Raw genomic sequence first — 13,899 nt, forward strand, 5'->3', positions numbered from 1 at the left:
CTAGTGATCGCGCATGAAAATTCGCGATCGCACGCAAATGTGAAAATGTGCGCAAAAACGTCTGTGATATGAGTTATCACGGTTTAGTGAATGAAGCCCCATGTGTGTTTGTATGCTGAAAAACATGCACGTTTTTTTTCACAGTAGCTTATTTACCAGTGTGTTTTCGAGTGCAGAAACAAGATCATTTGGCACATTTTGTCAGTTTTCTCTATCAATTACCGTACAGTGGTGTGAAAAACGATTTGCCCCTTCCTGATTTCTTATTCTTTTGCATGTTTGTCACACTTACATATTTCTGCTCATCAAAAACCGTTAACCGTTAGTCAAAGATAACATAATTGAACACAAAATGCAGTTTTAAATGGAACAGTGATGAACCTTCCCAGGAGTGGCCGGCCGACCAAAATTACCCCAAGAGCGCAGAGAAAACTCATCCGAGAGGCCGATAAGACCCCAGGACAACATCTAAAGAACTGCAGGCCTCACTTGCCTCAATTAAGGTCAGTGTTCACGGTTAACGGTTTTTGATGAGCAGAAATATGTAAGTGTGACAAACATGGAAAAGAATAAGAAATCAGGAAGGAGCAAATCGTTTTTCACACCACTGTACGGTAATTGATAGAGAAAACTGACAAAATGTGCCAAATGATCTTGTTTCTGCACTCGAAAACGCATTAAGTGTGTACAGGGGCATAACATGCACAGCCTGGGAACCCAGCAAAATTTGGAAGGCGGGCCCCATTCTCCCTCTTCTCTCCACCCACCCCTCCATCTCTCGCACACGGGCCTCCCAAACACCAAATCCCCCCCCCCCCCCCCCCACATGCAATCGTGCAGAGCAAAGGCATACACAATGCAGCATATACAGTATATTACATATTTCCAGCAGGACAGGTCCTCTTCACTACTCCAAGTGGCCGTGACATGCAGCTTATTAGCTTGCAACTCTTCTGATACTGCATGTCATGTGATAGGAAATAGGCTGCATGTCGCAGTTAAGTGGAGTGGGGAAGAGGACCTGTCCTACCGGAATTAGGTAAAGTATATGCTCCTCTGCAGCTGCCGCAGCTCTGCAAGGTCTATGACATGGAGATTTGGGAGCAGCGCAGGAGATTTGGGCGCAGCCGGCGCCACCATAGGCCGTAATAGGAATTGCGGCTATAGCAGGCACAGGGAGTAACTTCAGCGCCGTCAGAAGATGGAGCTGAAGTTACTTTTAAAACATACGCCGAATTATTTCATTCCCCACTATCCATGGCGGCCTGGAGGGGGAATAGTATTTAATACGGCCGGGACTTGTGCGGCAGCAGGATCAGCCATCCTGCGCCCAAGTCTCCAGCGCCGTTATCTCTCGTACGCCTTCTCTGATGCTTCAGGGATGTCAGTAGACAAATGTAATCATTAGATACTTTTGAGCAACAGCATCATTGGTTTCTGAGACCGGGTATGTCCCAATGAAAAATAGTAAAAACAGCTGCGAATTGTCACTTGGGTAGGATGTTTGCTGGCTTTTGTGCAAGAAGACATTTGAGAATTTCCTGTAAGCATGCTTACAAATACTCGCAAAATTGCATTATGCAAATTATGTGCATTTACAAATTAAGAGGCCTATTTAAAAAATGTGTAACTAGGGCAAAGAGCATAGAGTGCATCCCATTTAATTACCGCAATGAGTTTGATTACTTCTCATTTACAGAGGTGCATACTCTTGTTGAAATTGCCTATTTAGAGATAATTCTGAATGGATTTGGAATAAATCTGAATGCTCTTTGAATCAATTTGAGTTTCAGGTAGAAATAGCTCCTCATGGATGCCAGTGGAGGCTTGTTATAACGCTATTCATTAAGGGACCACTATTAGGAAAAAATGTAAAATACATATTTATAAGAAGTACTGTTCTCCCAGAGTACAATGTACTATAAATTACTTTTCCCCTGTGTTGCTGTTGCATACAGTAGGCAGTACAAATCTGATAGATGTGACTACTCTGAAACTACCCCATGAGGAGATGGATTAGTCCAAAACCTGTCGGATGTGTCAGAATTTGACTGCCTACTGTAGTGAGAAGGGAAAAAGTACTTTAAAGTGTATTTTATTTTTATACTTATGCATAAACATGCACATTTTAAGTTTTTCTTTTTTTCTCAATAATGGTCCTGTAAACAAATCTGGGGCCTAGTTATTGCGAAAATGAATCTAAATGACAGTAATGTAATATTTATTAACATAATGAAGATTGAAGGGTTTGGAGAAATCATTGCACAGACTTAGAAATGAAAGTGATGTGAAATTAAAAATTAATTGTTTGCTCTAAAACATTAAATACAGCAAAAAAAAAAATGAATAGGAAACATAAAAAGACTGATTTCAATGCGTTTCAATGTGTATTCACTGCAGCAAATTGATTACATTGCCAGTTGCAGAACAAATTATCAGATTGGGCTCGATTCACAAAGCGGTGCTAACCCAGTTAGAGACTTTAGGCATGATAACCGTTGCACCACGCTGGTGAAAAGCCAGTTTAGGCGTGATAAGTTTAGGCATGCTAAGTTTAGATAAGTTTAGATCGCACGCAAAGTCCCGCACGCAAAGCAGCGCCATTAAACTCTATGCGAAGTGCACTAGACTTTGCTAGCGCAAAACTTTTGATCAGCTGTGCACTGCGGTGCTAACCCAGGTGGTGCTTAAACTTATCATGCCTAAACTTATCACACCTAAACTTATCATGCCTAAACTGAGTTTAGGCATGATAAAGGGCTTTTCACCAGCGTGCGAACTGTTAGCACCGCTTTGTGAATCAGGCCCATTGTCTTAAAATTAAGCAATTGCTGTGCAAACAAGGTAGAGAGTTCTCTGCTTCCGCCCCCCCCCCCCCCCCTTACCCGGATACAGCAGATTGTTCTTTACTTTTTTACTGCATTGTTTAGGCCTCTTGCACACTACATGCAAATCCCATTTTTTTTTTTATACAATACTATTTTTTCCGATTAAAAAATGTAGCAGCATGTATTACTTTTTTTAATCGGAATTAAAAGTCGAATTGTATAAAAACCTTGCACAGTACATGCAATTCCAATTTTTTTATACGATCTGATTTTTTATTCCAATAAAAAAACTGTAGCAGCACGCAGTACTTTTTTAAATCGGAATAAAAAATCGAATTGTAAAAAAAAAAACAAAAAACGGAATTGCATGTAGTGTACAAGAGGCTTTACACAGCTTAGCTGAACAGAATCTGATAATTTCAATACATATGGTAATGTTATAAATTAGCTTATGAGTGAAGCTGGGGGTTCAGTGTTAGTAGCCTAAAAACCATCAATATATTTTTCCTATTAGTTTTATGCTATTGTTAAATGCTTTCGGCCATAGATTAATTTTGAGCTTCATCCTACTTTAATTAGCACTGGACTTAACTTGAATCTGTTAAATTACAGGCATATACTGTACAAGCCTTTGTTGTGCCTACAAATTGATTGCACTTTTCATAGACACTGAAGAATATACAGCTGCATTACTGCACATGGCCACAAGAGGGCCTTTCCCAATCACATGTGTTGCTCAAGGCAATGTATTTATTTATTGTATTTATAAAGCGCCAACATATTATGCAGCGCTGGACATTAGTTTAGGTTACAGACAATATTTAGGGGTGACATACAGCAAAATGACAATACAGGAATACAATAAAGACCAGATCATGCAGCACAGTATGAGTACAAGGTAATGCTTAGTCAGTCACTGGATGAGAGCATGGAGATTAGGCAAGTTAGGTTCACTCAAATACATAGCATGGGTGCACAGTAATAGAGGTGCATGATCAGGTAGGACAGAAAAGGAGGAGGACCCTGCCCAAAGGCTTACAATCTAGAGGGAGAGGTAAGGACACGAAAGGTAGGGGACCAGAGTTCAGCTGTGGGTTTAGACCACTTGTGAGGGGTAGTTGGCCAGAGTGAAAAGGTGAGTTTTCAGGGCCTTCTTGAAAAAGTTAAAGGAAGGGGCTGCCCTAATGGGTGGAGGTAGGGAGTTCCATAGTGTTGGAGCAGCTCTTGAGAAGTCCTGGAGGCGTGCATGGGACCGGGTGATGCGGGGGGGGGGGGGGGGCGGTCAGGTGAAGTTCATTGGAAGAGCGGAGTGAGCGGCTAGGTGTGTACCTCTGCGTAAGATCAGAAATGTAGGTTGGACAGGTTTTGTGGACAGATTTGTAGGTCAGACACAGTATCTTTAATCTGATTCTGGACTGGATAGGAAGCCAATGGAGGGATTCAAGGAGGGGATCTGCCGTGGTGGAGCGATAGGAGCAATGGATAAATCTGGCTGCCGCATTCATGATGGACTGCAGTGGGGCTATTCGGGTCATAGGGAGACCAGACAGAAGGGCAGAAGACAGGAAAGGACGAATCTTACAGATGTTACGAAGGTAAAAGTTGCAGGACTTTGTGAGGTTTTGGATGTGGGGAGTGAAGGAGAGTGCGGAGTCCAGGGTGACACCCAGACAGCGGGCTTGAGATGTAGGGCGAATGGTAGTGTGGTTAACAGTGACATGCACATCTGGAAGGTTCATGGATGGCCGGGGTGGGAAGATCATAAATTTCGTTTTGTCTAGATTTAGTGTCAGGAACCTAGCAGACATCCAGGAGGAGATAGCTGATAGGCAGGAGGAGACCTTGTCCATGGTAGTGGTGGATATGTCAGGGGTGTGGAGGTAGATCTGGGTGTCATCTGCATACAGATGATAGTTAAAACCCATGGAGGAGATAACCTTGACAATGGAGGATGTATATAGGGTGAACAGTAGGGGGCCAAGGACCGAGCCTTGGGGGACTCCCACCGAGAGGTGGTTAGGGGGTGGACAAGAACTCCTTGAAGGCGGTCGTGAAAGAGCGGTTGGAGAGGTAGGATGAAGTCCAGGTCAGGGCGAGATCGTGAATGCCCATGGACTGGAGGGACTGGAGGAGTAGGGGATGATCTACTGTGTCAAAAGCTGCTGAAAGGTCAAGGAGGAGGAGAATGGAGTATTTACCTTCAGCTTTAGCTAAGGCAAGGTCATTGACCACTTTGGTGAGAGCAGTTTCGGTTGAGTGGGCAGGCCGAAATCCAGATTGCAGTGGGTCTAGCAGTGAGTTGGCATTGAGGTACTGGGTCAGGCATGTGTGAACTAGACGCTTAAGGAGTTTTGAGGCAAAGGGGAGGAGGGAGATAGGGCGGTAGTTGGAGGATAGTGAGGGGTCGAGGGAGGGTTTCTTGAGCAGGGGTAGTACAGTGGCCTGCTTGAAGTCTGAAGGGAAGGTGCCTGTGGATAGGGAGAGGTTAAACAGGGTAGTGAGGACTGGGGACAATTCCGTGAAGTGAGGCTGGAGTAAATCAGAAGGGATGGGGTCAAGGGAGGAAGTAGTGGTATGGGAAGTCTGCAGTAGGTGGTTGACTTCCACGGTGGTAGTAGGAGTGAAGGAGGTGAGGGGAGGATAGAGTGGAGGAGAAGCTGGCTGGGAGGGGATGGGAGGTAAAGATTGAATATTTCCTGACGGATGGAGACTATTTTGTTGGTGAAGTGGGTGGCTAAATCTGTGGCAGAGAGGGAGGAAACGGAAAGTGTGTGTGGGGGGGGGTTAAGCAGGGAGCTGAAAGTGGCAAAAAGACGCCGGGGGTTGGAAGCTTGTGCTCCGATGAGCTTGGTAAAGTATTCTTGCTTCGCATGAGCAAGGGCAGTGTGGAACTGCAGCAGGTTAGTCTTGTACTGTAGGAAATCCTGGTTAAGTCTTTTTCTCCATTTCCGTTCAGTGGCGCGTTTTCCTCTTTAGGTTGCGAGTATGCGTAGTGCGCCAGGGCTGGCGGTTAGGGGGTCGGTTGCGGCGGAATATTGGTGGAGCAGCTTTCTCTAGGGCTGATGAGAGAGTTTGGCGATACTGAGCTGCAGCAAGATTAGGAAAGGTTAGGGTGGGGAGAGTAGAGGAGAGGGCATGGAGGGGGTGTCAGCAACGACGCTAGGGCTGAGCTTGCGTAGGTCTCGCTGCCATAGACCAGGTGGGTGGGCGGGTAGTTTGGAGGTGCCTTCCGTGAGGAGGTTGAAGGTGAGAAGGTGATGGTCTGAGGGTGGAAAGGGTGCGATGTCAAGGTCTGCAATGGTGGTAAATTTAGTGAATATAATGTCGAGAGTGGGACCTGCAGTGTGAGTGGGGGTGTTGGTGTGTTGTACTAAGCCAAGTGAGTTGGCAATGGTGAGTAGCCGGGTCACAACGGAGTTCTGGGCTTCATCGATGGGAATATTGAAATCCCAGAGGATGATGGTGGGGAGGTCAGAGGAGAGGATGTGAGGGAGCCAGGAGGCAAGGTCATCGAGTAATTGTGGGGTGGAACCTGGAGGGCGGTATAAGACCGCAACAATGGCAGGGAGGGGGTGGTAGAGGCGGATGGTGTGGGCCTCGAACGATGTGAATTGTAGGGAGGTAGGTGGTGTGAGAATGTATGGAGTTTACCAGCTATCTAGTGCTGAATTACACTTAGAGAACAAATACTAATTTGAATTTCATGAATAGCATCATAACTAGCATCTATTGACATCAATAAACTGCTATCTTGAATTTAAATTTGTTAAATCCATTCAGATTCATTTCAGATCCAATTAAGAATTATTCTATATAGGCAAATTTGGCAAGAGTACACACATTTTTTGAATTTGGAATGCATTAAGGTAACTACACAGAATATCTTCTTTTCTGCATTATGAATTTTATAAATAGGCCCCTAATAATACAATCTGTATCCATCCGAACATAGCTAAAGCTGCTGAAAGCTATGTTACTGTATTCATATATACTGTACCACAGTGCGATCCTATTTTGAATAAACTCACTTTGGTCTTGATTTGTTAAATAAAAAACTATTGCACAACACTGGCTTATTATTGCGTGTGTGAATAAGTCTCAGGCTCCTTTCACACTGGCACATTGTATTGCGATACATTTGCAATGCCTTGGTGCTGAAAAGTAGCATGGTATGGTAACATTGCAGTGCCACCATACAGTGAGGCATACAGCACAATAAAAGTATGCCTCACTGCCACCATAACCATTTCCCTGTAAACACACTGCATGCTGTGCAAAGTGCCCAACAAGTACTTCCATAGATAGACCACTAAATTGCCCTCTAAAATATGTCATTGCTGTAGTTTTAATAATTCTTCCAGCCCCCTATAATCTTTGAAGTCCCTTGGTGTCCTCTGGGTCCCCTCCAATGTCACTGCAATTAAAGTTGTGTACTATGGTGCATCCGTAGTCGATCAAGCTCCCATCACTGGAAGCAATCTGCTTACACACAATTACAAATCTCTATGAACTGTCCATGTGCAGAATGTTTTTGGCCACGCAAGCATGATCAAGGAGGCGCACAGCCAGGACAGTGCATGCACCATAGTGTGTCACCCAGCTGGGTTGCAGACTTTAATGGGGTGACAGCAGAACAATGGGGTGAACCCGGAGGACACAGAGTGACCTCAAAGACTACAGGGGGCTGGAAAAAACCCCAAGGTAAGTAAAAGTCAACTTAACCCCCTGCTTAGGTTTAACATATTTGTACACAGCTTTGTTTAATCACTGACTTTTGATCATTAAATATTCTTTTATTTGACCTCTGTGCAATCAGGATAATGAACCCCGCTGCATCCTACCATACCAAACAGAAGACTCAGAAGACCAGAGGGAAAGGTACCAGCTGTGCCAAGTGGCAGAAGAGCCTCGGGAGCGGTACCCCTTATGCCAGGTTCCGGAAGAACCACTGGAGAGATACACATTATCACAGGTCCCAGAGGAGCCTTGCGAGAGGTTCCAGCTTTGCCAGGTTGTAGAGGATGAGAGAGAACGATACCCACTGTGCCAGCTGCCGCAGGAGCAGAGGGACCGTTACCCTCTGTGCCAGTTACCTGAAGAGCCAACAGAACGGTACCCCTTGCCTCAGGTCCCTGAGGAGCCAATGGTGCGATACCCGCTGGTGGGGGAAGAAAAGAGGGAGCGCTACTCCCTGGTTCCGGTTGTGTTTGGAGAAACTGAACTTTCCCATACTGAGACTTTTGACCTGCATCTTCCCAGTTACTTCCGCTCACGTAGTCACAGCTACCTCCGTGCCATACAGGCTGGCTGCTCACAGGATGATGACACCACATCCCTGCAGTCCATGTCACCCCCAATCACCAGCCGGACCCTCCCCAGACACATTGGTGAGTTCTGCTCAGCGCCCGTGATTGGAAAGAGTTTGCTTATTCATAACCTGTGCATAAATGGATGAGCCACAGCGTAGCACATTACCTCCCCAGCATGCACAACGTAAATGTTGGGTAGAATGGTTGGTGTGAGGAATCTGTGGATGGTGTGTTGTGGATTGGCAATTGCCAAGGGCTACATATCATGTGGGGTGGAATGCGTTACTGATATATATATATATATATATATATATATATATATATATATATATATATATATATATAAAATTGTACATTTTTATTGTTAAAAGAGAGCTGTACATGGTGGCCAATACTCAAGAACATCAGTCATGCATAGAAAACAATCTGTGGAGTTCCTACTATTGTGTTGCGGTGTACTCTAGCGTGATCTAGTAGGTGTGATCTAGTAGTGCATTGCTGCATGTATTTCTGTGCTCTGCCCCATTCAGTGCAATGATTGGGGTCAATGTAATGGCACTGCTGAGGCCTTGTGTTGCAGTCTATTTTGTGAGTACATAACTGTGACGTCGCTGCATCAGTTGGATGCCAGGTGGTACAGTTAATAGTGAAATTTTGATAATTTAAATTACTGATATTTTACTATGCACTATGTGGCACCTATTCTAACCTTAACCCTACACTCTAAGTGCCTAACCCCCCCCCACCCACCCACCTAATGTGTAATCCTACCCCCCTCCCCATAGGTGCCTAACACTATCCCCCATCCTAATGCCTAATGCCCCTGTAAGTGCCTAGCCCCCTCCCACCTAATGCCTAACCCTAACCCCCCACCTAATGCTTAACTCTAACCCCCCTTGTAAGTGCCTAACCCTAACCCTTACTTCCCCTGCAAGTGTTTAACTGTAACCCCCCATCTAGTTCCTAATCTCAACATCCCCCCACAAATTGCCTAAGGCTAACTTAAAATCGAGTGCCCAAATTACCTATAGTCATAGCCGATCATCTACTATTGGCCATACCCATTCAAATCTATGTAATAGCCGCGTCGGCAAATCATTACCAAAAATAAACACAGGTGTCTATTAGATGCCTGCCATTAGTGGGGCCCAACTGACTTGTTCCACAGTTGGTAGCCACCTGCTTTCCCCTAGTATGAATGAAGCCATAGAGTATGCCTGAAAAATAAGGTAGCTTCAACTGGAGATCTCTGTTATAAGATGGTACACAATATTACTGCACATTTCATAAGTACATTCTAGCTAATTAAGACTCATTAAGCAGATGCTAAGTGCCTGTCAGAAGGTATTTACTGTCTCCAAAATGTCTAAGTAAACATGCGAAAATTGCACTGTATGTTGAAGACAAATGATTTTAAAGGCCCCTTCCCTTGTTTATGAATATATTTTCCATTGTGACATTCAGATGGCCTTTTGTAAACCAGAAGAGAACAATGGATAGTTACCTCCAGTAGTGGTAGGGATCACCCTCCATCCCATTGTTCCAGTACTGAGTACCTCTAAACCTATTTAACCAGAATATGCCAGATAGATTTCTTGTGGACTCCCTCCTGCCATGTACAAGCGTATCTGAACTGGGTGGGTGTGTGCGAGTAAGGTCCGCGCATACCCAGTAGAATGAAGTAGTAGTGCACCTCCGTCTTCCCTCTACTGGGAATGTACGAACCTTACTCGTGCAAGCCCGATCTGGACACGTCGTATATGCATGGTGCTTCCGTAGGGGAAAACTGGGCTAATGTCCAAGTCCCAGAGCTGGCTGACACCTCCCAGGTCTCTATTCCACGTGGTTCCCTGGGGCCTCTGCAGAGTTCTCCCTGTGGAGTGAACTCACTTGTCCGGTAGGTGTGTTCCCTCTTCAGTCTGTTTCCTATCAACTTCTTCTTTACCTGCCCCTCATTTCCATGAACCGGCGGCATGTTACATGAGTCAACTTTGGCTATTATCGGCCCTAATGGCCAGGAGAGTGGTCAAAAGATGAAGATGGTCTTGTGCAGGAATGATGGTCTCAAAGAGGTTCTGGGAAGCCTCTGGACTATCCTGAATCCTTCCACTACTGAGGCATCTAAATTTTACCCTCCCAACCTCCCATCACAGTTCTGCTTTAATAGAATAGGTACTTATAATTTTACAATTTGCAAAAAGTATTATATTTTTTAACAACTTTTTATGCATAATTTTAACCATTATTCTATTAAGAGAATTTGCAAGTCTGCAAATGTTTCACCTAGGATCGCAGAGTGGCACCCTCAACACTAGGAGGTTCTGCAGCTGCTTGGTATGTGGCTTACGCTGTGAAATAGTTGTGTCTTTTGCCAAATGTTGACCTCTCTGTGTCTGTTTCTAGAATGTTTAGAATAGTTAGGCCAGGCTGCTGTCTGTGATGAGCGACTGGGCTACCTACAGGCTACAGCCATATGAAGAATATCAGAGTTGGCTAATAACGAAGAGTATCAAGACAAGATTCATAACTGGGGTTTAAATGGAGCAAGCGGAAAGCCACTCAGTATTCAAATAGCATCACATTTATTGCATCATATTTGAGTCCATATTGTGTCAACATTTTCTGGTTTCATATAATATGAAGAACAGTATGTAGCTTCATAAGCAGAATTCAAAAGCTGCCTGACATGTATTTCACAGCTAGAGGCTGCTTCTTCAGAGGCATACATATAGATGCATATAATCAAGTCCAGAAGAAAACTATCGTGGCACCCAAGAGGAATGTAGTGATAGCATTCCAGATATCTGAGACTATTTTTCTTCTGGACTTGATTGTATGCATCGATATGTATGCCTCTGAAGAAGCGACCACTAGCTGTGAAATACATGTCAGGCAACTTTTTAAATTCTGCTTATGGAGCTACATGCTTCATGTTGTATGAAACCAGAAGACATTTATGAAAGAATATGGACTCAAATATAATGCAATGAATGTGATGCTTTTTGAATACTGAGTGACTTTCTGCTTGGTCTATTTTTAATCTTGGTTTGATATATATTATAATAGGGGTGGGAGCTTACTGTGTATTTTGGCTTTATCTAAATAACAAAGTATTTAATACTGGGTCAGCGCTGAATAGTTAATTACTACTATATTCAATTGATCTGTGCAATTACAATAAATGTGCAAATTTATATCAGCCCAATATATGGGTAACAATTGCCCTACATTCACCTAAACATGCACCAGTCACAGGCCATGCTGAGAATCCCCCATGAGGAGACAGGCTAGTCCAAAACGTGTCAGTAATGTCAGATTTCTACTACCTACTGTAAGTGACAGCAACATAGGAGAAAGTAATTTATGTCTCATTTTACTCGGGGGAAAACGTACTTCTTATTTGTATATGTTTACATGTCCTTTAAATTTGACACTTTTCTGCTATAGTACTCCTTTTTAAGGCTGAAGCCCCCCCCCCCCTTATGAAAGGCAGGCAGCGTCAGGCATTGGACTCACTTGTGTGCCTGCAGTAATTAGAGAAGGGAGAGCTGCTGCAGACTCTCATAGGCAAAGCTTAGTTAAGGTGGCCACTAACGGTCCAATTTCTAGCGAAAAATCGTTCGAGCGATCAGAAATTCTGATCGGACGAAAAATCGTTCACTACACCATCAACTAACCAATCATTGCTTCCTATCTATCACGACCACCAAGAAAATCCAAATTTTCGTTCGACGAAAATTCATTCGGTTGACATTTTTTTCACTCGTTCATAATCGATTGTGTCCACCAATGGAGATTATTTACAACCAATCCGATCAGAATTTCTGATCGCTCGAACGATTTTTCGCTAGAAATTGGACCGTTAGTGGCCAGCTTTAGGCTCTTGTAGGCTTGTTAGCTTGCTCCTTGCTGATTCTTATTGCTAAAAAAGCTCTTTTGAGAGCTAATCGTGTGTGTGTGTGTGTGTGTGTGTGTGTGTGTGTGTGTGTGTGTGTGTGTGTGTGTGTGTGTGTGTGTGTGTGTGTGTGTGTGTGTGTGTGTGTGTGTGTGTGTGTGTGTGTGTGTGTGTGTGTGTGTGTGTGTGTGTGTGTGTGTGTGTGTGTGTGTGTGTGTGTGTGTGTGTGTGTCCGTGTGTGTGTGTGTGTGTCCGTGTGTGTGTGTGTGTGTGTGTGTGTGTCCCGCTTGCATTATATACAGCCCTGTCAGTCAGTCGCAGCTGGCCTTTGACACCTAGGTAGTAATTACTACTTTGCCAGGTGCAGATTTGTAATACCCATCACTGCATACACCTACCTGTTGTTCCCTTCAGTGCACCCACCTACCTACGTGAGCGCGCGCAGTGTCACTGTGCCTGTCCGGTACCTGTCTGTGTGTGACAGGTGAAAATTATTATACCCATCACTGCATATACCTACCTGTTGTTCACAGTGCACCCACCCACCTACGTGAACGCACGCAGTGCCACTGTGCCTGTCCGGTACCTGTCTGTGTGTGACAGGTGCACATTTGTAATACCAGTCATTGCATAATTGCTCACAGTACCTGTGTGACCGCACGCTGTGTAATATACCACTCCGAGCATACCTGTTAAAGAGAGTCTGAAGCGAGAATAAATCTCGCTTCAGACCTCATAGATAGCAGGGGCATGTGTGCCCCTGCTAAAACGCCACTATCCCACGGCTTAACGGGGGTCCCTTCACCCCCAAATCCCCTCGGTGCAGCGGGGGAGCGCTTCCTGGTTACCTGGCTACCCGCCGCAGCCCTGCCCCACGCGCGTCTGTCAGCGCGTATCTCCGCCTCTCCCCCGCCCCTCTCAGTCTTCCTTCACTGAGAGGGGCGGGGGAGAGGCGGCGATGCGCCGCTGATAGACGCGACTGGAGGCAGGGCTGCAGCCGTTAGTGCAGTGGGGGGTTTGGAAGTGAAGGGACCCCCGTTTAGCGGAGGGAAAGTGGCGTTTTAGCAGGGGCACACATGCCCCTGCTAACTATGAGCTCTGAAGCGAGATTTATTCTCGCTTCAGAGTCTCTTTAACGGCACCTGTGTAACAGTTGCACATTGTATTGTAATACCAGTCACTGCATACCTTTCACTGCATCTGTGACTGCACATTGTATTATACCTGGCAGTCAGTGCATACCTTTCACTTGAATGGATGGCAGACTTGCCCTCCATAACAGATTTTCGTGAAAGAATTTAAAATTTATTTGTCTCATATACAGCAGGGCCTTGAAAGTCCTCCTGTATTGTTATTTTTTGTCACTACCTCGGGACTTGCATGCCATGCCTGCTGCATTCCTTGGATGTGTGGTGGTAGCTGTTTCTCAGGACCGAAATTGAACCCTGACTCCCCGGCCGTGCGCTTTCTTTAACAATGGTAGAGAAAGAACCATCGACAGTATGAGCAGCAATGGACTACTGGGTGCGCAGGCTTGACCTGTGGCCAGAGCTGTCACAATTTGCCATCCAACTTCTGTCTTGCCCTGCCTCAAGCGGCCTGTCAGAAAGGACCTTCAGCGCAGCTAAAGGCATTGTCACTGAGAAGAGAAGTCGCCTAAGTCACAAAAGTGTTCAGTACCTGACCTTTATCAAAATGAATGAGGCATGGAACCCGGAGGGCTACTGCCCGCCCGAAGACTAACTCAGTCCCCACACACAGCATCTCTGCCTGCAGGCCGCTTGACTGCCTTCTCCGCCACCACCAACAGGGTCCAGGACTCCAGGCGGATTCCTGAATTTTTAAGGCCGCTGTAATAATTTTTCTG

At 45.1% G+C, this 13,899-nt stretch overlaps 1 protein-coding gene across 7 annotated transcripts in view; it reads left to right on the forward strand.

Moving 5' to 3' along the window:
• The window catches only part of DLGAP4 (DLG associated protein 4), a 367,380-nt gene that overhangs the window by 251,538 nt on the left and 101,943 nt on the right, over nt 1-13,899 (forward strand). For all 7 annotated transcript variants that reach the window (XM_068263408.1, XM_068263407.1, XM_068263412.1 and 4 more), the window contains one exon: nt 7,645-8,215. In XM_068263408.1, coding sequence (XP_068119509.1) covers nt 7,645-8,215 — 571 coding nt within the window. The remainder of the gene's footprint in view (nt 1-7,644; nt 8,216-13,899) is intronic.

Source organism: Hyperolius riggenbachi, chromosome 12 (assembly GCF_040937935.1).
Source record: "Hyperolius riggenbachi isolate aHypRig1 chromosome 12, aHypRig1.pri, whole genome shotgun sequence".
NCBI classification, from domain to species: Eukaryota; Metazoa; Chordata; class Amphibia; order Anura; family Hyperoliidae; genus Hyperolius; species Hyperolius riggenbachi.